Genomic DNA, 23,793 nt, shown 5'->3' with positions numbered 1-23,793 from the left:
ATGGCTTCTTTTGTAACCATGTTTAAGCATGAAGCGATCAAACTTCTTGTACCATTGTCTACATGATTGTTTGAGCCCATACAAGCTTCTATTGAGCATACATACCATATGTTCCTTGCCAGGAATAACAAAACCCTCGGGTTGCTTCATGTAAAGCTCTTCTTCCACATCACCATGCAAGAAAGCGGTATGTACATCCATTTGGTCCATTTCCAAATCAAGAGCAGCCACTATGGCAAACAATACACGCAAAGTGGTCATCTTCACAACGGGAGAGAATACTTCCTGAAAGTATATGCCCTTGGTTTGAACATATCCCTTTGCAACTAGCCTTGCCTTATACTTGGTTTTTGCATCAACTGTCTTGATTTTATATACCCATTTGTTAGGAATAGCTTTCCTTCCTTTGGGCAATTCCACCAAATCCCAAGTATGATTAGCATGCAAAGCTTTAATCTCTTCCTGCATAGCAAGCTCCCACTTGTCGTTGTGCTCACATGTCTTTGCCTCTTTATACATAAGAGGCTCTCCCTCATATGTTAACATAATGTAATGCATATCTGCTCATAGGCCGTCTTTGATGAGTAGACCGCCTCACCCAATGATCCACATTATCCGGCAATGGGTTTACATCAGGTGGCATGATAAAATCATCAACAATGGGCTGCTGTACATCATTTTCAGCATTGTTTCTTGGTTGCATATGCCCTTCAGGAGCCTCAATTTGCTGCCCAACATCATCTGGCTCAAACACCACTGGATCATCTACATTTTCAGCCATATGTGGTGCATCCTGAGGGTCAAAAATAGGCCTAACAGGTGGCTGGTCATGTTGAAATTTGACCCTTTTATGGTCACGCTTTGAGGCACAATTGTTTTGAAGCAGCCTTGCCTCATTAAAAACAACATCCCGGCTGCGTACAACCCTTTTGAGTTGAGGTAACCAAATCCTGTAACCATTTCGCCTTCTTCACCATATCCCATGAAGAGACCTTTAATGGACTTGGCATCTAGTTTACTCCTCAACTCAGGTCTAACATGCACAAAAGCCTCGCAACCAAAAATGCGTAAGTGATCATATGAAGCAGGCTTGCCAGACCAAACCTCTTCAGGGATGTCACCTTTCAAAGACATGTGGGGATAGATTGCATATATGCATTGCAGTTTTCAAAGCTTCTCCCCAAATCCATGAGAGAGATTAGTTGTGGACAACATGCATCTCACCCTCTCACAAAGTGTCCTATTGAATCTTTCAGCCACACCATTAGAAGAGGGGTTGTATGGCACAGTAAGCTCCCTCTTAATGCCCAAATTTTCACAAAATTTGTTAAATTCAGGACTTGTGAACTCCCCTCCATTGTCCGTACGCAAGCATTTTAGCTTTCTACCTGTTTGGGTGGTCACAAATGCATGAAATTTCTTAAACGCGGCAAAGGATTCATCCTTAGATTTAAGCAAATAAACCCAAATTTTCCTAGAATGATCATCAAGAAAGGAGACAAAATAGCACGCACCTCCCATAGACTTAGTAGGCATGCTACATACATCAGAATGTACAAGATCAAGCACACAAGATTTACGAGAGACGCCAGAGTAATAAGAACGCTGTACTTGCTTGCCATATTGACATTCATTACAAAAGTCAAGCTTTGTGCCTTCAGCATCAAGCTTGTTCAAAGTACAAAGTTTAGAAAGGCTCTTTTGGCTCATATGGCCAAGCCTCTTGTGCCACAACTCCATGTGAGAGTTAATTTCAGCCAATGCAATAAACTTGCCCAACACGGCCTTTCCATGCATGCAGTAAAGTGTCCCTTTCTTTGTGCCCTTTACAATCAGCCTTGAGCCTTTAGTCATTTTCCATGATCCTCTCTCAAACAAGATGCTGTAACCATGCATATCCATTTGACCAATAGAAAGCAGACTCTTCTTGATTCCCGGCACATATCTAACATCATGCAAGACAAGCTCATTTGTGCCATCTATGGAGAGATGCACAGTGCCAATACCCTCAATGGAATATGCATGATTGTTTCCAAGGTATACATGGCCACGCTTGCCTGCATCAAAAGTAGAGAAACACTCCTTGATAGGAGTCACATGAAATGAAGCACCGGAATCAACAATTCAAGTCTGGGATAATGCATCATTGACAGTCAACAAAGCATCGATAAGATCACTCTTGGTGATCTGCATGTCCTGTGAATGAACATTAAGAGAGGCATCAAAGTCGTAAGCATCATCATCTGAAAAAGTGGCACACAAGATGTCCTCTACATCTGACAGCTCCTCAATCACAACACTAGAAGCCACATTGGCCTTCTCTTTCTCCTTTGAGTTATCTTGTGCATCTGTCTTGACTTCCTTCTTCTCTTTCTTTTTGTCTCCGCCATTCTTTTTTCGTTCTAACTCAGCTTTGTAGTACCTGCAATCGGGTTTCTTGTGACCTTTTCTGCCACACTGATAGCAAGTCACGTCACCCTTGCCTTTGCTGGCATTTCCCCTTTCCTTACTCTTACTCTTACTCCTTTGTGCATAGGCATTCTTCTTTTCTGTCCTGCCTCTAACCATGTTGGCAGAGCTGCCTCCCTCTCCACTTGCTTTCCTCCTGATTTCCTCATTCAAGATAGAACCCCTAACACCATCAAAGGTCAAATTGGGGTTATTGGAAAATGAAACCACCAATGTTTCCCATGACTCAGGTAAGGTCATATGCAAGAAGATAGCTTTTAGCTTATCATCAAAAGGGGGCAAGCCTGAATCTTGTAACTGCGACAAAGTACCCGCGAACAACGACAAGTACTCTGCAGCGCTTTTGGACTCATCTAGTTGCATGTCAACAAGTTTTCGCATCAAATGCACTTGGTTGACAGGCGTTGTATTCTCATACATTCCCTTTAACTTCTCCCACACATCAAAAGCAGTTGTGAGACCTTTCACATCAATGACTGTCTCATCGGTCATGGCCATTTTAATGTATGTAACAGCCTTCCTCTTTAGGCTAACCCATGCTTCATCTGCCATATTCTGTGGCTTTACCTGTTCAAGTGTCCCTTCACAATCCTTAAGAAATAGGATTCCCTGGATCTGGTCTTTCCAAAGGTCGAAGCATGTTCCATCGAACCTCCTAATCTCGAAGAGATTCTTTACATCCGAAGAAGATGAGGCCATAGTTGCACGAATAAGAGGGCTAATACGCTGAATTTTTGGGCAAAATGCACAAAAACCGGAGTATAGCCTCACAAAGGTGTGCACTACAACTCCAAATGGTCACAGGAGCAATTTGGGACAAAATAGGTCGATTTAGGCACAAAAAACAATTTCTGAAATTTATGCGCAGGAAATTTCAGCGAGTAAATTTGTGCTCAAAAAAAATAAATTTAGTTGTTTTTAGCCTCACAGAACATACATAAGGCTAATGCACAGCCTTTAGAAGCATGTAAGAGCAAAAGCCCCAATTTGTAGCATCAAATTGCACGAAATTGAGCTACAAATGGTCATACATAGCCAAAAATTGTCAAACGTACATAGATTGCATCAATTTGCACTTTCTTCAATGTAGTCGCATCATAAAAACACTTGCAAAAACCTGCATAAATCTGAAATTTGCTGAAAACACGTGTTTTGGGACTTAGCAAAGATGTTCCCACACCTTAATACATCATTTGCAAAACCTGTATTTTGCTTATTTTGACCTAATTTCAGCCTGTTTTAGGTCAATTTGACTTGCCGGGAGCTCTCTGGTGTCCGGGGACGAGTCCTTTGGCGATGAAATTGCAAAATCTCGCGTGAAAGTTGACCTCCTTGGCTGAAAATCAGCGTTTGCAGGTTTGGGAGCAAATTCTAATTTAGCTCTGATACAAGTTGATGAGCGCGGAGCGGTGTGTGCAAGTGAAAGAGCACGGGAAGAAGTGCGGGGTGTGCACCTTTGAGAGGGGCGAGTGCAAGCAGAAAGCAGGGCGCTAGCAGAACGAAGAGGGAGAGAGAGGGCACGCTACTCGTTAGTTGAGGGGAATAATGAAGTGAGTAAAATTGGCTCACTTGTTCCCTTTATTAAAAGTATAGGACCAATTTAAGTTGGCCAAAGGTTAATAACCTTTATAACTATACACAAAGGGGGCCATTTGGGCCTTTAACCCAACACAGTCTATGGGGCCAATATCTCTAGGCACGGAACTCTGTCTGGCCGTGTCGAATCAATTGTGAACTGTGAACGGTTTTGAAGTGAATTCCTGTCGTGTCGTGGTAGATTCTTGACTTGGGGTGTCCAAGCCTGTTACAGTACTTCAACGTCAAACTTGATATACTCGTCCAACCCAAAAAGGAATGCCTCTTTGCGCTCATCATCCGATTTGCGTAATTGGGTGCCGAGCTACAAAACACAGTTAGAGAAAGACATGAATGGTATACCATTTTGCTTGAGATTGTGCCAATCTTCTTTCAACTGCGCTAAGTACTGAGGTGGCATAAACCGTGCCTTGAGCTTGTCTTGGAAGTCGGCCCAATTCAAAAAAAAGGGGCACACCTTCGGCTTCCTCTAGTTGCGCGGCCAATTGTGCCTCTTGCCATGCTTGATACTAATTAATGGCATCATCAGTAAGATACATGGCTGCCGTCAAAACTTTGCTATTTCCTGTTTTCTTAGTTGTCGCAAAATAAGCATTAAATTGATGCAACCAAGAACGAATAACATTTACCGAACGTCAACTTCTTAGTAACGGGGTTGTTGGAGTCCGAATCTCTGCTTATGCTACCTGATGAACTGCCAACATCTTTGACCGGCTCGGGCTTCGAGGTGAGTACCTGTAGGACCAACTCTTACATGCGTCGGTCTCTCTGCGCTTCATGCTCTGACTCCAAGGCCGCTCGTTTTTCTTTGGCCGCCAAGCGCGCTTGGTCACGCTCACGCTCCAAGGCTACCCTTCTTTCTTCGGCCGCCAAGCGCTCTTGCTCGCGCTCACGCTCACGCTCCAAGGCTAACCGTCTTTCTTTAGCCGCCAAGCGCGCTTGCTCACGCTTGTGATCCAAGGTGGCGCAACGCATCATGTCCATCATTGTCCTGCTCTTTCTTGAAATACCTAAAATTGGGTTTCTTGTGACCCTTTCTGCCACATTGATAACATGTGACATCCTTATCCTTTGCCTTGCTCTTACTTCTATTTTGAGTCCTGTTGTCCGCATCACGCTTTTGATTTCTATCTCTTGCAGTGTAGGCAGAGCTGTCGCCTTCCCCACTAGACTTGCGTCTAATCTCTTCATTGAGAATAGACCCTCTCACACCGTCATACGTGAGGGTGGGACTGTTGCTCAAGGAGACAACCAAGGTTTCCCAACTATCTGACAATGTCATAAGCAAGAAAATAGCTTTCAGCTTATCATCGAATTGCTGAAGCCCACTGTTCTGCAACTGACTCAACACACCTGTAAAAGGACTCAAATGCTCAAAAGCTGACTTCGAGTCATCAAGCTGCATATTCACCAACTTTCGCATCAAATGCTCCCGGTTCACAGGCGTGGTGTTTTCATAATTGGACTTTAGCTTTTTCCATATTGCATAAGCAAAGTCCAAATGCTTGATGTCCGTCAAAATGTCATCATTGATTACCATTTTGATGTAGGCCATAGCCTTCTTATTTAACCTGGCCCACTCTTCGCCAGACAAACCTGGTGGCTTATTCTGCTCCAATGCATCTTCACAATCCTTTAAGAAAAGGATACCTTGCATGCGTTCTTGCCAAAGATCGAAGCCTTGACCATCGAACTGTTTGATTTCCATCAAACTTTTAGTATCAGATGCGGAAGAGGAAGAAGCCATCTTAGTTTAACCACAAGTGTGTATACAAGAGAGATGCAATAGGCTGAAAATTTCAGCAACCGCAAGACTTTGCATACAAAGAGCCACAGTTTCTTTACATGAAACAGTCCAAATCTGAAATTTCAGTTGAAATGTGCAATTTCAAGCACCTGTACTCAGCTTTTCACTCAATTTGTTGCGACAGACATCAATACATGTGATCCCATAACTTTGATACACTTGCGTATTACTGTTTTGACCTATAATTGTTTTGACAGCATATTTTGGGTTGTTTTGGTGACCTTTTCGACCCTGGAAGCAAGGGGCTTCGCGATGGAAGCAAAAATTGTCGCGGGAGAGCAAATTTAACTTGTTGTCCAGCAGATTGCGCAAGGCTGTTTTGAAACCCTAGGACTGTGATACCGATTGAAAGCGCGAAGCAAAGGGTACAGGTAGGTGCGCGTCGCGATGTAGTGCAGGATTGGGACAAGAAGCAGGAGGCACAGTGCAACAGAGAAGAAGCGCTAGCAACCAAAAGCAAAGAGAGAGAGAGAGAGAGAGATAGCTCGTACGATTTGGGGAAAACTCAATAGAGTGAGTTTTTGGGCTTTCCCACTTTTATTATAAGCGACATTAAAAAATGTGTCCAAGTTCAATGTGAACACGTTGAACATGGACAAAGTATAAAAATATACAATATAGGTCATTTAGGGCCTTCAACCCAGAGAGAGAGATTAGATGTTGAGATGCTGATGCAATCTTGTAGTGAATGCTTGGACTCGATGGTACGGAGAGGCTAAGGGCTGAAACTTGAAAACGCCATTGAGGCTAGCTTGGCTCTAGAACTGCGACGAGGCTATGGGCCTGAAATCTGAAAATGGCTGCAAGGCTGATATGCTACTAGTGGGCGATAATGTTAAAAAACGCTAGAGGGTTTAAAAACGCAAGGGTGCTATTGGAGATGGAAAACGTTGGTGATGGTGGAGGTACTAGAAACGTTGAGGATGCTAGGTGTGCAGAGCATTGGCTGCCCATGCACCAAATATCGAAGTGATAAAGGTTGATACTACAAGGCAACCAATACTCATGAGGTAATTCATGTGCCCAGATAGCATTGGGATGACAAATAAAAACCAAGGAATTGCTTTGCAAAGCTGGCTCGACCACTTATTAATAAGGGTTGCTTCACATGCTATAAACTACCTAGACCAGTTCTATAACTGATGTCCTATATGCAAACACTCCCTAGTGCCTACACCTAGCGGACACTGGGAGATGCTCTTGTGCAATCAAAGGACATGCATGTCCACAAAGGTGCCAGAACACTTCCTAGGTTGTTCTAAACCCTAGAAGTAGGAATACAGCTTGTCCACGTGCACAGAGGGTTAGAAACACACGTGACACGTTTTTAATAGTCTAAAAAAAAGGGACAACGATTTTTTCAAACGCTAAGCTTGTATTAAAAAAGCGGAAGGAAAGCTTGTAGTGTTTTCAAAATGCTCAAGTGTTTGTCCAAGGTGTTTGCTTAGAGGACTTCTACGTTGATGTCACATGGGCACTTCGCTTGCGCTACGTGGACATGTTCTGCCACAGTCTAGCATGATCTAGTAGCTTAGGATTGAGCTTGGCACCTTTGTGAGCCTCTAGCAAGATGTGCATGTCCAGGCCGGTCACACTTACATACCCTCTCTTGCACGAGAAAATCATTTCATCATACAGACATTTTACCGCGTGAACGACCTCTTATAGGTCATTTAATTATAAGTGACTTTTCATTTACCCTTGTTGGAATGTAGGTAGGAAAATGGCTAAAGGAAATATAAAAGGAAGCATGGGGCGCCAGTAGAGAGTAGATGAATGCAGAGACACAAGGAGGCTAACACTCTATCGGCAGCATCTCAAGAGCTCTAGCGTTTTCTCAGAATCAGCCCAGCGTATTCAGCAACTAATACCAGCGTTTTCAGCCCATTAAACCTGCGTTTTCAGATTAGCTGTGAACCTCGCTATACCGCACCCTTCTCGGTTGTAGATCAGCACCCAGATCCACCTAGCGTTTTTTTGTTTCAGCCCAAAGCAGCCACTACTTTGCGGATTCAGCCTAGATCAGCTAGCATTTTTGCATTCTAGCGTTGCTTGCATCGGCGGTTGTAGATCCTCGCCGTAGAACCGTCACAATAGCAAATCCACAACAAAAGTACCTAGCTTTTTCATATTTCAGCCTTGACATCGTCGTCGTCGTCGACATAGTCCCCAGCAGTACCTCGTCGTCGACATCATTGTCGTCGACATAGACCCATCAGTAGCAAGAATAAAGAAAGTACTTGCCTTGGAAATAGAGCAGGGGGGCCCTCGAGGGTTAGGGACCCGACATTTGATGTCGTCTCTTTTCTCTCTTTCTTGTGTCCCCCTCTTTCATTTAGTTCAGTTCAGTTCTTTCAAGTGAAGTAAAGTGTCCCTTGTGTTTGTGCGGAGTACTAGATTCAAGCTAATCCTTAAACTCTTTTGCTGCACCTGACATTGGTATCAGAGCTCGGTGCGTGCTTCGGCTTCCCGAACCCAAGAAGAACCAAGAACCCAAAGAACCTCTCCTAGTTTTTTTTCCCGAAAGAATCTTTAGGAGTCCCAACCATGGAATTAATAGGTCCCATCTTCATCGCCATGTCTTTGAAGGAAGATCGACATCGGATACACGAGAACCTAGATCTTGAGTACCAAGATCACTTGCCTCTTATTCGGATATTGAAGGAGTTGGAGACAGGATCGCTAACCTCTTCTGCATTCACATTCGCACATAGTGTGCATTTACTTCCGTCGACAGGAAATCATTGGATTTACCTCCGAGCACCCTACCTTTCAGCTTCACCCGCAATGATTTCACGACAAGACTATTTAAGTGGCCATACTTGCTTGCAAGACAGAGTCAACAGGAAGGCTGGTATTTTGCGACAATAGTAAGGCTACCTGATAACTCGTATGGTAGGTGTTTACATCGCAACAGATCTACTTCCGTAGTATCCACCCGTTTGGAGGAGTCTTCATTGGTTATGCATCCACATGCATCAGAAGCAGTCAACATGAGAAGTACAGATAGAAGTTCGGCAGTTGTGCCTCACCTTTAACAGGGGGGATGCACGTGCGCACATCACTTGCGCTAGGTGGACATGTTCTACCACAGTCTAGCATGAACCAATAGCTTAGGACCGAGCTTGACACCTTTGTGAGCCTCTAGCAAGACATGCATGTCCAGGCCGGCCACACTTGCATACCCTCTCTTGCACAAGAATAGTCATTTCATCATACATGCATTTTATCGCGTGAACCACCTCTTTATCGGTCATTTATTAATAATTGACTTTTCATTTACCCTTGTTGGAATATAGGTAGGGCAAATGGCTAAAGGAACTATAAAAGAAAGAATGGGGCGCCATTAGAGAGCAGAGAATGCAGAGACACAAGGAGCAGACACATGATTGGCAGCACCTCAGGAGCTCTAGCGTTTTCTCAGGATCAGCCCATCGTTTTCAGCAGCAGAAGACCAGTGTTCTCAGCCCATAAAACATGCGTTTTCAGATTAGCCCTGAACCTCGCCGTACCGCACCCTTCTCGGTTGCAGATTCTCGCTGCATCGACCATCAGCACCCGGATCAGCTAGCGTTTTTGTGTTTCAGCCCAAAGCAGCCAACGCTTGCAGATTCAGCGCAGATCAGCTAGCGTTTTTGCACTGTAGCTTTGCTTGCATCGGTGGTTGCAGATCCTCGCCGTAGAACTGTCACAGTAGTAGATCCACAGCAGAAGTACCTAGTGTTTTCAATTTCAGCCTTGACATCATTGTCGTCGTCAACATAGATCCCAACAGTAGCTCGTCGTCGATATAGACCCATCAGTAGCCAGTAGCCAGCACCCAGCATCAGTAGCATCAATACCCATTAGCACAGCATCCAGTCATTGTATGAGCATTTGTGCAAGAATAAAGAAAGAACTTTCTCTGGCAATAGAGCAAGGGGGCCCTTGAGGGTTTGGGACCCGACATTCAGTGTCGTCTCTTTTCTCTCTTTCTTGTGTCTCTCTCTTTCATTCCGTTCAGTTCAGTTCTTTCAAGTGAAGTAAAGTGTTCTTTGTGCAGAGTACTGGATCCGAGCTTAATCCTTAAACTCTTCCGTTGCACCTGACAATCGAGGCATGCATGGAACCTAGAAGAGAGTGGGTGTGTGCAGTTTCCATGCAGCCACTCCTTGCAAGCGAGCGATAAGGGAACTGGAAAAAATTATGCTCATAAAAAAACGATCATGTGTTTGTGGTTCCTATGCAAAGGCTTGTTGGACATTATCGATGGCTACACAAGCTTAACTTGCATCCTCAAGCTCAGATCTGTACTTTGAGTACTCCAAGCGCAACATTCTATGGGCACAGTCTCAAAAGATGGGGTCTCGGACGGTAAGCTGTCGGCTCTGATACCACTTGATAGGAGCGGAAGCTTGTGTGTGTGTGGTGTGTGTGTGTGTGTGTGTGTGTGTGTGTGTGTGTGTGTGTGTGAGAGAGAGAGAGAGAGAGAGAGAGAGAGAGAGAGAGAGAGAGAGAAGAGAGGGACATTGTGTAGCCGGAGCTCCAATTGTGAGCTTCCCGGTTTTATTTCTTAGACTACCCAAGAATGAATACACTATCCGTGTATATGTGCTGGGTGTGTGTTTGTGTCCTTTGCACTTATTGCACAGGATGATTTTGCATAACTTCGAACTTCCCATACCATGGGCTGCCCTCACTAGAGCCTTGTATTCCAATTGACCCTTCAATTTTAAGCCATCATCGAAAGTTCCTGCAAATGCCTAGTTTTAGGCTGGACGTAATATATACCGCTCATGCCATGCTAATCACGTGAGATTGGAGGCACGAGTCCTTCGAAGAGTGTTGACGCCCACAAATTGTGACCGCTGCTTGTACGATCATTTATGCAAAGTGGGCTACATAAAGACTTTTCTGGACACATTCAGGTGATGCGAACAGGCTCATAAGGTTTCCCCTAGGCTTTCAGGACTCTCTGGGCTGATATGAGGGCTGATGTGCATGTCTTCTGCTTGACGTAGAAACACAAGAACAGCTTCTGAATTTAGGGTAATTTAGGCTGCAAAAGGGCTGCTCTGCAAATTGCCAAGGGGTGGAGCTGCACAAGTCGCTCCTCAATTTGGATGGGCTGGCTGCATTGAGCTTCCAAACCGTAAGTCTTCAACAGAGGAGGGAAGGCAAAACAAATGGCTTTCCCTTCTTTGCAAGAAGAAAGTGGGGAATACATCTGCGGCAACAGACTTCAAAACAGCCCAAACCAACCTCGGATGGGAGGAAACCATTTTTAAAATTTTCATGACTTGTGAAACCTCGTATCTTTTCAAGAGGTTGCGGTTTGAGTGGATACATTTTGTGAAAAGGTTATGCCTGCTGATGAGAAAAAAAGATTTAATTGATGGAAGGGTACAATCTTTATCAAGGGGTTCCATTCTGATTCTAACTTAACGCTCATTGGGGTTTTGTGTCCAATTTCTTTGCCATTGTACTCTTTTCATAAAACTCAATTAGTCGGTACAGGATTAGAAGGTAGAATGCGCAGAAGATACTCTTAGTTTGTATAATAGTGTGTACTTCTTGAGAGACATGGAAAACGAAACTGGAACCTATGGTGTCCAGAAATGGGGAGATGGGGTAGGGAATGGTCATTTAATGACCATTCTCCATAATATTGACGACCACAGGGGACCGGCGGAGGCCGGGAGCCATGGTGGGAGGCCGTCAAGGTTGCTGGAAGGGGAGCCAGGTACAGATGCTCGGATACAGTGGTTTAGTTGCAGAGATTGCAGAGTCAGCAGCAGGTCTTCGTCAGTGGTTTAGTTGCAGAGATTGTGCAGTCAGCAGGTACAGATGCCCGAATACGGTTTAGCTGCAGAGATTAAGTCATATCCAATGCTGAGGTGGAGGATGGTGGTGGGTTAAATCACATCCACTGCTAGTTTATTACTTGCACTGACTTGGTGTGCAGTCATTGGAGCACACAGCGATTGATTATTCCGAGCGCTGAGTTGCCATCAATCATTGGCAATGATTGGAGGAAGCAGGTGATGATTCTGCATGCTGAGGTGGATACCTAATATTGGTCAACTGTGCCTCTGAGATTCTGAGCCCTGAGATGTTGAGCATCCAACAGTCCTCCACTCTGATTCTGTCCAGTAATGGCGGCGGGATGGATGGCCAGGATGGCCTGCCCGGGAATGGAAACCCCTTTTGTGTCCAAACATGTGGGTATGGTTTTGATACTAAGAAATACCATGAACTGTAAGTCACAAGCAATGGTTCCTTCCAAAGTTAATTAGGGCCTGAACTGGCTGTTTCTTTTCATATGCTTAAAGCCCTTTTTCTGAAGGTTGTGTATGGAGAGCTTGATTCTAGATTCAGATGCAGAATATTCTTTGTGAAAGTTTGTTTTTTTCATTCTATCTTTCGGTTTTGAAGGGTTTTTATGCTTTAAAAATATAAGTTTCAGTGATCTTGTTACAGCATGTGTGCCTTCAACTTTTAGGATCGCATTTTAGACTCTTATTTGTCTGGCTGTCGGAACCGGACCTCCTTGTCAAACAATATTTAGTCTCAAGGCCCAGAGATTTTAATCTGTTAGCATTTGATATGAACTGCCGCTTTTCACCATTGCAGTGCTAAACACTACTTAATGTTAATAATTCTTTTAGCATTGACATGAACTGCCCATCTATGTGCATGCAGGGCAACTCCATTCCCAGGTGCAGGGATTTCGGTTGAGCTCAGAGTCTTTGAGAAGGAAGCATATGGTCTCTGCAAAGGTCTCCTGCAATGAGGAAGCTGATGAGAAGCCAATATTTTCTTTTGGTGTAATTACAGATGTTCAGTATGCAAATATCGAAGACAGATGTTCATTTCACGGTGTTCCCCGGTTTTATCGGCATAGTCTGGAAGCCCTACAAAGAGCCGTACGATGTTGGAATGAAAGGCGGGACCTTTCCTTTATCATACACCTTGGTGACATTGTTGATGGGTATTGCCCTAAAGAAGAGTCTTATGAGGTGGTAACAAAGGTTCTTGACGTGTTCAAAGAGCTGCAAGGCTTGACTGTTCATCATGTACTTGGGAATCACTGCTTCTACAATTTGCCTCGGAATGAGCTCAATAACATGCTGCAAATTCCCTCAGAAAACGGGACTTCATATTACGCCTTCAGCCCTGCGCCAGGCTTTCAAATCATAGTGCTGGATGGATTTGATATAAGCGTGATGGGTTGGCCCGAGGGGCATCCGCACCGTGACGAGGCAATTCGCCTGCTTGAAGAAAAGAACCCAAATGAAGATAAGAATAGTCCAGAGGGATTATTAGATGTGGAGGGGAGGTTTGTGATGTTTAATGGGGGCGTAGGGAAAGAGCAGCTATCTTGGCTGCATCAAACACTAGAAGAAGCAACTATACGGAAGGAGAAGGCAATTATATGTTGCCATATACCTCTTCATCCAGAGGTCACCTTGCCTTGTGCTCTGCTATGGAACTACGCCGACGTTCTAGATGCTATACATAAGTTCCCATGTGTCAAGTTGTGTTTGACCGGACATGCCCACACTGGAGGCTATACTAAGGACGCGCATGGGGTGCATCATCGAAGTCTTGAGGCGATCTTGGAATGTCCCCCAGGCAGTGATGCTTTCGGTCACATTGATGTCTATGACCATCACATATCTCTTGTTGGTGTTGACCGAATGGAGAGCACCGATATGCTATTCGACTAGTCTGTTTTATTCTTAGTAAGCTCATTATGATTCCTTAGCTTAAGGAAGCTGCCATTGAAACAAGGAAGGTCTCCTTTCTGATTTTTTTGCTAAAGGAAATTGTTATGCCATGGTGTTGATCTGGGTTTTTGCAAGCTCATGTCTTCAGGCCATACTCTTGCGCACAAAGGGGAGCAGAGCTGTGTAGTATTCATCTTCTGTTGTGGCTAGGAATTTGTAGCCGCTATGGCTACAGCTTTTGGGTGCCTCTGTTGGGGACTGAGCTTCCTAAGCTAGTACATATGCCCCTTGCCCTTGTGACTTTATGAAAGCGAACCATTTGCAAGTCACAATTCAACTATGAATGTCTTGGTCCAAAATGGCAATTTTCTTTTGTTTTGATAAAATCTGGCTCCTAACTTGTGATAAACTTCAGATGGATCTTGTAAATTATCTTTATGGTTTGGATGCATAATGAGCAAAAGGTCAAATGACAACAAATTTGCACGGAGCATTGGTGGAAGAGATCAGTAGCTAACAATAAACAGCTCCATAATTGTGCTACAGAATAAACCTTAATTTAAAGAACTGTAGGCATTTTGAAAATATACAAGGATTTATTGTCACCGTCCTTTGCTCAAGTTTTATCGTCTTGGTCGATAATCTGATTGTACAGAATAATGGGAGATTTTGAAAATTTGATCTAGTATTTACTATATTTTCACTTTTATCTCCTTGATCTCAACTAGTAGTTTTGATTTTAATGTATTTTAGCAGTACTCTCCAGGATTACTTCCACATGACATCCTACTCCACAATCTAGATCCAGGGAAACAAGAGAACATACTCAAACCCAAAATGCAACTCCGGCCCAAACAAGGGAGGTCAGCCCCAATCAACAAAAAACCTTTAATTCAATCTGGGCTTTATAGGGAGCGCTTACCAGATACAAACTTCAAGACAGACATTTCCCGGCTAATAAGAGAAAAATTAGAACGAGCAATAGCTTGAGATCTTACCATCGCTTCAAAATTTTTTTATTTTATTTTTGGTCTCCCGCCAGAGGGCCCACAGGGAAGGTGCTTATCCCTTCCAAATAGTAGACATAAAACATGGTCGGGCAAGGGTCGTGTACCATCAGGCAAGAGCCATGCGTAGGCATCACCATGGTCACCTAATTGATGCACCACGTGTTGGGAACGACAGAAAGAACTCATAACAACCAGCTAGGAACCTCCTCCTCGAGTGACCCACTCCAAGAGGATGCACTCGAGTGTCAAAGGACAAGAGCCCTATCGACGTGAACACCAGGTGAGCACAAGGTGTCTCTCTAGAGGCGACACAACAGGGGATTTAACCCACAACCCATAGGTTGAGAGGCCAAAGCCTTACCGTTATGCCAACTCTTTGGGGACAATCTAACATTATGTTTCGATAAATTAGTTTATCTTCTTGAGAGGCAGCCCATTTTTTTAAATGTAAAAATGGGGCAAAATTTATGTTCCAACCAGTGCTAAAAAATGGCCTAGGTTTATTATAATCCCATCTATAGATTTTTCAATTTACTTCTAAATATTACATTTGAAGGTGAGAACCTACAAAATTAAGAGAGATTTTTTAAGGATAGAGATATAATAAATTTACCCCTTAATTTCTCCCAAAAGAAGGGTTTCCATTTTTTTTTCTCGAGGAGTGCTTAGAATATGTGATTTTCTTGAACGTTCGAGCTTGGAAATTAAGGTCCTATGAAATTACAGCGGGAGTCTTCATTTTCAAATGGGAAATTTAGTACATGTAGTGCTCTTAGAAAAAAAAAAAACAAGGTGAAAATTCACTATAACCTACATAAGGCTATGGAGAAGAATCTAATAATAAGACCTTTGTGAGAGAGAAAAATAGAAAGTGACATTAGTATTTTAAAACATGTGGTATCACAATATAATATTTTGTTTTAGAATACAATATATTCCAAAAGCATAAACACGTGGAAGCATTGTAAAAATTTGAAAAAACAAACATAGTGAAAGAGGATGAGAAAGATTGTGTGTTTGACACAATACTCAATACCCGTCTTTAAAGAGAGAGTAACACAAAATGGCAACAATCTCTCACAGGGTCCTAAAGCAAACAACTTTTAAAAAAAAGTTCAGCCATGTGGCCCTAATCCGCAAGCTTTATCCAATGGTCCAAAGATGCACCAGAAATCCAACCCTTTACTAAGAACTACTTATGTAGATCAAACAAAAAAAACTTTAGTGTAGTCCCACTGATTGTTGGGGGAAAAACCATTTTCCCAAATTGTTTTAAAAATTAGGCTTATTTTTTTATTTTCAACACTTTTTCTCTATTTTGAGGCGGAATTACTCCTTGTGCGCTTGCCATCACCCGGCATTTTTGAAATAAAAAAACGCCACGATATTAAGCTAAGACACATTTTTCCCGAACACTTGACTCCCACGACAGATTTTGAAACCGACCTCTAAAATGTAATTTTGAAGGTGAGAGAACGTACAAAATTTGAGATAGGTTTTCTCACATGTGGGTGTTTCATGGTTTTGAAAAAAAGGTTGGTTCTTTTCAGCATTGAGATTGGTCCTATCATTTATGAGTAAAAGAAAGAGAGTCGAGGTAGTGAAAAGAGCAAATGTCAAGTCAATAGGACGAGGCCGAGTCAACAACGATAAGATGATGCAGCCCCAAACGGCAGTGTCGCAGCCAAGTTCAAGTCCTGTCCTTCCAACAGAAGTGTCACGTACAACCATATTGCTGGCCTTGAAATATATCTTTTTCCGAAACCCTTTATTTGGAAACAAAAAACACTATTTTTGGCCAAAATTTAGAGGTTTCTATACACCAAAATTCCCCCCCAAGATTGTAGCTTAAAATTACCAAAATACCCCTCAAATTTCAAAAATTTCCAAAGTATAATTTGTCATAAATTCCCAAAATGCCCTTCAAATTTTTCAAAATTCCCAAAATACCCCTGGTTGTGAGAGTAAATTTCTCCAAAAACAAAAAAAATTTGTAGCTTTTCATAACAAGAGTGATGGTCTACCATACAGGATACTAAAACTAAAATTTGAGTTGGTTATGTAGGCTTTGGAGATGAATTCCTTCATTATTTTTAGGGAGGTAATTTGCAAAAAATTACATGCTAAGCACTTTAAAACCGATCTCAATTGTCAAACAAGAATAAAGATTAGAAAATCTTGAAGATCCGGAATTTTTGAAATTTGAGGGGTATATTGGGAATTTCCACAAATTAGAGGGGTATTTTGGTAATTTTCCCTAAGTTCTAAATTTTGAAGGTGAGATTACACTAAGCCTACGTTTGAAGGTGAGATTAAATTTTAACTTTTGAAGGTGAGATTACGCTAAGCCTACGTTTTTTTCGAGCACTTACCGACAAAAATCATAATGTCAACCATACACAATATCTCAAGAGGAAAATTTGAGAATTGCAGCTATTTTCTCTAAACTTCATCGATCTTTGTTGACAAGTAAAACAAATGGACAAGTGACTCTTTAGGAATTGATAAGGAGGGCTTGCCAAAAACATTTTTCTTACTAGAAAAACATAAGGGCACACTTGAGCTCTTCTAGTTTTTACGCCAAAATTTGAAGCATTTGGTAGTAAAACTTGTGAATTTTTGCCAGGTTTCTTCAATGCAAGCTCATAATCTAGCCAAGATTTTGCAAATTTTAGCTAGTTAAAAATACAATAACCCTAGAGTACTACTAGTCGCTGCTCCATCTCCATGCCCATACCTTAATGGACAATGATCAGCGCAAGAAGTAAGGGCATGTATATTTTTTGTGTCTTAACTTGGAAAAAGTTCATAAGAAAATGCTTCTGGACATTCTCAAACTCTTTCCAAGTAGTAGACTTGGAAATGTTACCACCCCACACTTCAAGAGGCACAAGTGTCTTTCTTAATAGCCGAATATATATTTAATCTCTCCCACACTTCACAAGTTCTTGAATGAGTAGTAGGCTCTCTTCCCGGCTTACAAGCATCACGTAGCACAATCATTCCATTTATGATTGGCCCAAACATCAAGGCCAGGGTTCTTGAAACTCTCTATCGCTTCACCTTACTTTCACAAGCATAACATTATTTTTGGAGCTATTCATTAGTAGTTCAATATGCAGCCAAAGTATCGAACCATTCGATAATCATACGCTTTTTTGCATCTTCCCAAATATGGGTCAAAAGCACTAAACCATCTACATACAACAAAAGCATGATCACCACATTGCAAATCATAACCTCTTCAATACTTTCTTGTTCCATAAACTCAAGTATTATGTGTTCCAATTCATTGATGAGTAGCCTGAAGAGAGTCGGTAAAAGTGGGTGTCCTTGCTTTACACTAGTGAAAAAATAACCTCTTCAATACTTTCTTGTTCCATAAACTCAAGTATTATGTGTTCCAATTCGTTGATGAGTAACCTCAAGAGAGGCGGTAAAAGTGGGCGTCCTTGCTTGACACTAGTGCCTGTGAAACAATATGAAATTCCTAGACTCGCCATATCAACTTATCATATAAGAAATCGCGTGCATAGATTCGCTTGGCACTTGGACTTCCTACGTAAGTTTCCAAAGATTCTCTCAGAACCTTGCCAAAAGCTATCTTGAAGTCCTCAAAGCAACAATATAATCATTACCTTTCAACCAACTTTCCTCTATGAGAACTTGGTGATAAATAGTGCTACGATGTTCTCAGAAAAACCGCTTGTTCATATGCATGTTTTCATTGTTTTCAGCTCATTTGCATATCTTTATTTTTTTATGACACCTCCAAAAAACTTTGCCATAAGAGAACCAAGCATTAACATCCAGTAGTTGATACCACGGATCACATCTCTCTTTATGTAAAGGTTTTGACTCAATGTGTACTCCAATCATAAGGCATGCCATGGTGAAGTGCAATGTTAAACATAAGACGTATCCAACAATGTGTTTTCCCACTTGTCCTTGTGGGCTTGATACATTGAATACCTTTAGACTTGCTAGTGGCTAATTTCTTGAGCCTTCCACATATATCTCTAATGGTAAAGAAAGATGGCATACATGAAAGAGAGCCATGAGGCTACATCTTTTTCACGTTGGTTGCTTAATAGATTTTTGCAATGCATATACATTTCCAGAAGAGTCAACTAGGTGAAACTCTCAACACGCTTACCCTTTTTAATTAGTAAAATTTTCACATGCGCGCGCCTTCTTTTGAACTTGAAAAACTTCTTGGTGGGCTTTCCACCTTTTCTTTTTCTATTATAAGCTTGTGTTGATGTAGATGTTTTACATTCCTATTAAAGCCTTTCTTCTTTGACCTACCTTTGTTGATGGCTTTGGAAAACATGTGTTGTACAACAAAGCATTCCTCACACAAGAGTAGATAACTTGCTTGAAAGCTTCACACTTTGATTCTAGCGGTGTTGTTTGGTAACATGATTATTAGTAAAAAAAATGTTAAATTCTCTTCGTCTACTCTCTCTCTCTCTCTCTCTCTCTCTCTCTCTCTCTCTCTCTCTCTATATATATATATATATATATATATATATATATATAACTCTATTACTCAACTAAATAAATTAGTCTTGGGCATCTTTTACTAATAATCATGTGAACTATAAGAAAAGTTTGAAAATATCTCTCTCTCTCTCTCTCTCTCTCTCTCTCTCTCTCTCTATGTGTGTGTGTGCGCGCGCACGCTAGCCCTCACCCAAAAAATGATGGCTCACCGCTTGTGTAGGATAAAGTAGGAAACGCTTTGACTAATAAACAATACCATTGTTTACTCTAGCAGTTTGTGTAGATTAACTTCTCGAGCGGATGCCAATGTTAAAAGATAAGAGTTGCTTCTTGTAAAGGCAACTACCTACAATGTGATCATGTTATATTGATGGGTGTTAGAAGGCAAATAACATAAAGACCATTGACATGTCACATGTGTAAGTACGAGAGGCTGACCGAGAAACCAATTTGTACCGATACTTCCAAACAAAATAGGAGAGATTTGGTGTCTCAAGCGAGGACAAGAAAAATGGTTGGGACGTAGAAAGGTGCAAGCCGTGGGAGAAATGCCATGTCGTATATGTGTTTCGTGACTCATAAGGGTAGGCCATTACGTGTACAAAAACGCTTAAGCGGCCAGAGAGAGAGAGAGAGAGAGAGAGAGGGAGATGGTCCAAGAGACCGCCTCGACCCACTTCAAAGACAAGAAGCAATGCCCCTCTCATGAGATGCGACTAGCTCACAAGAAGTATTGGACAAAAATTCACAATAATTCCCACATTCCTACTTACCTCAACATCATGAGCTTCTGTGAGGGAGGCACCACATACCTAGCTAGGTACGATTGGGGGCAAGGGACCACCGGCCCCCTTGCCCCCAATCGTACCCAGCTAGGTATGGGGTGCCTCTCGAGCAAAAGCTCATGATGTTATGCATTGTATGAAAAACACTGAAAAGGGCTCCGTTTTCTTACATCAGAAAATTTTCAAATCTTCTTGTAGGGATCTATGGAAAAGGGTTAACACTACCACACATACATGAGAGAGAGAGAGAGAGAGAGAGAGAGAGAGAGAGAGAGGTGTTCCTTTCCAATACACATACATGAGAATGAGTGAGAGAGAGAGAGAGAGAGAGAGATTGATTGCCAAACCCCAACACACCCACAACCTTACTACGATACTTCAACTAATGAGGTACAATAAACCTTGCTTTCTCACAAGTAACATGTACAACTGTGGGACAGGGCTCCAAATTGGGGCATCTCATCTCTATATCTTTTACCTCTCTGTCTCTCTATAGATATATGTATGTATGCATGTATATAAGAAGACCTCTTGGGCTAAACCTAAACCTAAGAGCTAACAAAACCTTAAAAGAAGGCTAATACAAAGATATATATATGACTATACAATATACAAGGTGGATATGGTACTATACAATGTAGCCCTTCATAGCCCCAACTTTGCCAAAAAAGCACACATTGGCATTTACAACAGCAAGGTTAAGCTGTAAATATATGTATGTATGTGTATATATATATGTTACAAAAGGAGACTTGCTATTAGGTGAGCAATATACTGTCTATAGTATACTAGCATAGTAGTAGTAGTAGTAGTGGTATTAGCCTAAAGATGCTCCACTTCTCCTTGTGCTTAGTATATAAGGGAGTGCTTGCCTTTACCTCTGTCTCTCTCCTCTTTCTCTAGCATCTGTAGTGTATATTTACACATATACTCCTAACAAGTAAATGCCCTCCACCATCAGCTCCCATACACGCATATCCATCTTTACCACCCCAATGGAGCTCTATGGGGAACACCCTTTCTTCTCTTGGGGCTTCTCCTCTGGCTTGTCGGTGGCGGCGTGGAAGGCGAGATGTCCTCCGAATAATTGCCGTCTTCCTGGTCTGAAAAGTCTAGCTCGCCTTTCATCCTTGCCAAGGGAGATGAGGCCTTGTCATTATCGTTGCTGTAATCTTGTGAATCATCGTCTGCGTGCAAATTTGTAAATGTGGGTTTCCTGGATCTTGGTCTCTTTATCATGTTGTCTAAATAGTTGCACTCTCCCAGCATAGTGTCACAACCTCCATTCAATTTGGGTGGCATCAGAAAGGTCAATTCGGGGTGGTGTCGTCGTATCCCCGCCATCTGCATGTCCCAAAACCAGCTTATTAATAGACAATCCAACCATTGAACGAAGAGAAAAAACCTGTTTCCTTGGCCTTGATTTTTAAGGTCAAACCAATGAGACAGCCGAGATTTATTCCCAAAATCTGCGGTCTTTAGCATTATTTATAACTAAAATGTCAGATTTTTAACCTTGAAAAAAAGGTCCAGTTAGCTTACAACCAGGATTTTTCAAATTTCGCGGTTTCCGGGATATGCGAGCATTCCTGCAAACAATCTATATTCTAAAATACATTTTACTAGTTCCTGAGACCCATAAGCACCCGTTCCCATGAGTGCAATAAAGCAAACAATGCAATGCTACTCCCCCAGGAGTCCTATGCTCATATCACAGAACAAGCGCCACAAAATGGTAGCAGTGGTGAGGGAAAACAATCACTTCATTGCACAATGTTTCCGCTATATGGAAAATTAACCCATGCAAAATATCCTATCCCTGCCGGTCAAATTTTTTCTTTCTCAAAATAATCGGCACCATACCTGACAGAAAATGCCACAATGTGCATAGCCATTGCATTGAAAATCCACAGGCAGGACAAATGCCTTGTGGTAATTGCACAAGAAATTGTGATTGATGCATTAACAGCAATGCGACATTCTGTCTACAAGACTTTGTCACTCATTTCAAAACCTCCATTCTGAACTACTTGATTAGAGGCTGGAGAATCGACATTGCAATAAGGTGTAAAAAGCATTCACAACAATCCATGACAGGAGAAAGCAAAAACTCTTACCTTGCACCCCAAGGAGCAGAACAAGAAGCCGTCCATCAAACTCCGGTCGCATATCTCACAGTTGTTTGTCACTCCCTTGCCCTGCCGTAATTGAGGTCGCCCATTTAAGAACACGACACGCGCACTGTTAATGATGTAGCTCTGTATGCCACTCAAGTCTATTGCCTTCTGTATCTCAGAAACCCTTATTACATCGTGGTAAGACGACCTCCTTATCTGGCATGCATACACACACATTAGAACCCAGTAACAATAATTGCCCCAAAGCCAACATGACTGACATGCGTGTGTATGCATTGGCACAAGAACAATTCAATACATTGCAGCATTCAATGCAAGCTGATCAATGGGCCACACTTGTACAGAAATGCAGGCAAAAACCCGAACACAGCAGCCATAATGCGATTGAACAGGGCCATGAACAAAACACATAGTGAAGAGCTTAATAATTAGGCGAACAATTACCTGCACAATGTGATGATCTTTGTGGGTGCTGAGGCAAGCTAGACACAAAGCTTCGCCCATGCAATCTAAGCAATACTGATTGCACTCATTTTTGTTGATGTCGCCATGCTTGTCGCAGGCCGTGAAGAAATTGGTGTGTAAAAGAGGTTCAAGCCATGGAGGCCCTGTTTCCCTTCTTTTGAGTTGCTCTTCCACTACCGGCGCACTGGAGATAGGGCCAACCTGCAATGCAGAAAACGCACAAATTTCAGTTATCGATTGCAAGCACAAAATTCAGCTATCAATGGCAATGCAATTAGCTTCAATTTTTAGGGTTTCATGAAAGCAAATGTGCAATGCACTGAGCTTCAATCTTTAGGGTTTCAAGAAAGCGAATGTGCAGAGAAAGAAAAATGCGTAATGGAGGAGGAAGCAGCTGAGAGAATGCCATTGAGAGAAGAGCAGCAAAGAAGGAATGCACAATAGAGTAAAGTAAGGAAGGCAAGCAGAGCGCAATGGCGAGCAGAGAGGGTGATGGTTCGGGGGGAAGGGGGAAGCAGGGAAGGAGCCGCATTACCATGATGGACTGCTGTGCTGCAGGAATCCTGGCTTTGATGGAAAGCTTTGACTGGTACGAGGGCGTGAGGAAGGGGAAGAGAAAGGGAGCTCGTGAGTGGGGTGGAGGGGGAAGGTGAGCGAGGATGGAAAACGCTGTTGCAAATTAGACGGCACTCTCTCTCTCTCTCTCTCTCTCTCTTCATTGGGCTTTACACCGCCCTCCCCATGGCGCCAAAAAGACAAGGCGGCTACCTATGAAGGTTCCCTCCCATTCCCCCCCTCGCGTGTGAGCACCCCCCCAGGTGGGCGTCTCTCATTGGCAATCTGCTGTGTGTGTGTGTGAGAGAGAGAAGAGAGAGAATTGGGTTGTGAATTGTGATGTGTGCTTTGAAAACAGTGGTGTTTGTGACGAGAGCGAGAGAGAGAGAGAGAGAGAGAGAGAGAGAGAGAGAGGAGATCACATAGGCTAACATAAGCATGGAGAATTGGCTACGATAGGTATTTGGAGGTGATTAGTGTTTTGGTGACACTCACAAATTGAAGGATCGACGGAGAGACGAAAGATAGCCCTCCAGCTATGTGGTAATGGGGGCGACCCTCGGCCCTCCCCCTTCTAGGTAGCCACACTATCCAACTCCCTTATCGTGACAACTTGAAAGTGTTGTGTGTTCAGGAGGTGAAAAGCCTTCCCTCCCCTGGTGCGGCGATTCAACGCCGAAGATCCTCCCCCAGCTTCACAAGTGCCCCTATCCGGCAATCCCTCGACTCGCTGCCATGTCACTTGTGTGTGTG

The 23,793-nt window shown here is 42.6% G+C and overlaps 2 protein-coding genes across 6 annotated transcripts in view; one reads left to right on the top strand and one right to left on the bottom strand.

The window, feature by feature from the left end:
• The window catches only part of LOC147422446 (manganese-dependent ADP-ribose/CDP-alcohol diphosphatase-like protein), a 72,530-nt gene extending 58,590 nt beyond the window's left edge, over positions 1–13,940 (top strand). For 2 of the 5 annotated variants that reach the window (XM_086502414.1, XM_086502411.1), the window contains 2 exons: positions 9,915–10,225; positions 12,554–13,940. In XM_086502414.1, the coding sequence (XP_086358540.1) occupies positions 10,192–10,225; positions 12,554–13,581 (1,062 nt within the window). In that variant the 5' untranslated portion in view covers positions 9,915–10,191 and the 3' untranslated portion in view covers positions 13,582–13,940. Of the gene's footprint in view, positions 1–9,180; positions 9,825–9,914; positions 10,226–12,553 lie in introns of those variants that run through there. The other 3 variants (XM_086502410.1, XM_086502415.1, XM_086502413.1) reach the window with 2 other exon arrangements.
• A 6,296-nt stretch (positions 13,941–20,236) lies between these two features.
• On the bottom strand, positions 20,237–23,211 carry LOC147422445 (protein RGF1 INDUCIBLE TRANSCRIPTION FACTOR 1-like). The gene is made up of 4 exons (XM_086503245.1): positions 23,021–23,211; positions 22,465–22,686; positions 22,000–22,215; positions 20,237–21,226 (listed from the first exon to the last, which is right to left on the bottom strand). Exons 1-4 carry the CDS (start codon positions 23,021–23,023, stop codon positions 20,867–20,869), a joined length of 801 nt encoding a protein of 266 aa, XP_086359371.1. The 5' UTR covers positions 23,024–23,211; the 3' UTR covers positions 20,237–20,866.
• Positions 23,212–23,793: the final 582 nt, after the last annotated feature.

Source organism: Adiantum capillus-veneris, chromosome 27 (genome assembly GCF_014529385.1).
Source record: "Adiantum capillus-veneris isolate H3 chromosome 27, ASM1452938v2, whole genome shotgun sequence".
Lineage (NCBI taxonomy): Eukaryota > Viridiplantae > Streptophyta > Polypodiopsida > Polypodiales > Pteridaceae > Adiantum > Adiantum capillus-veneris.
This window is presented reverse-complemented; position numbering and strand designations above follow the sequence as displayed.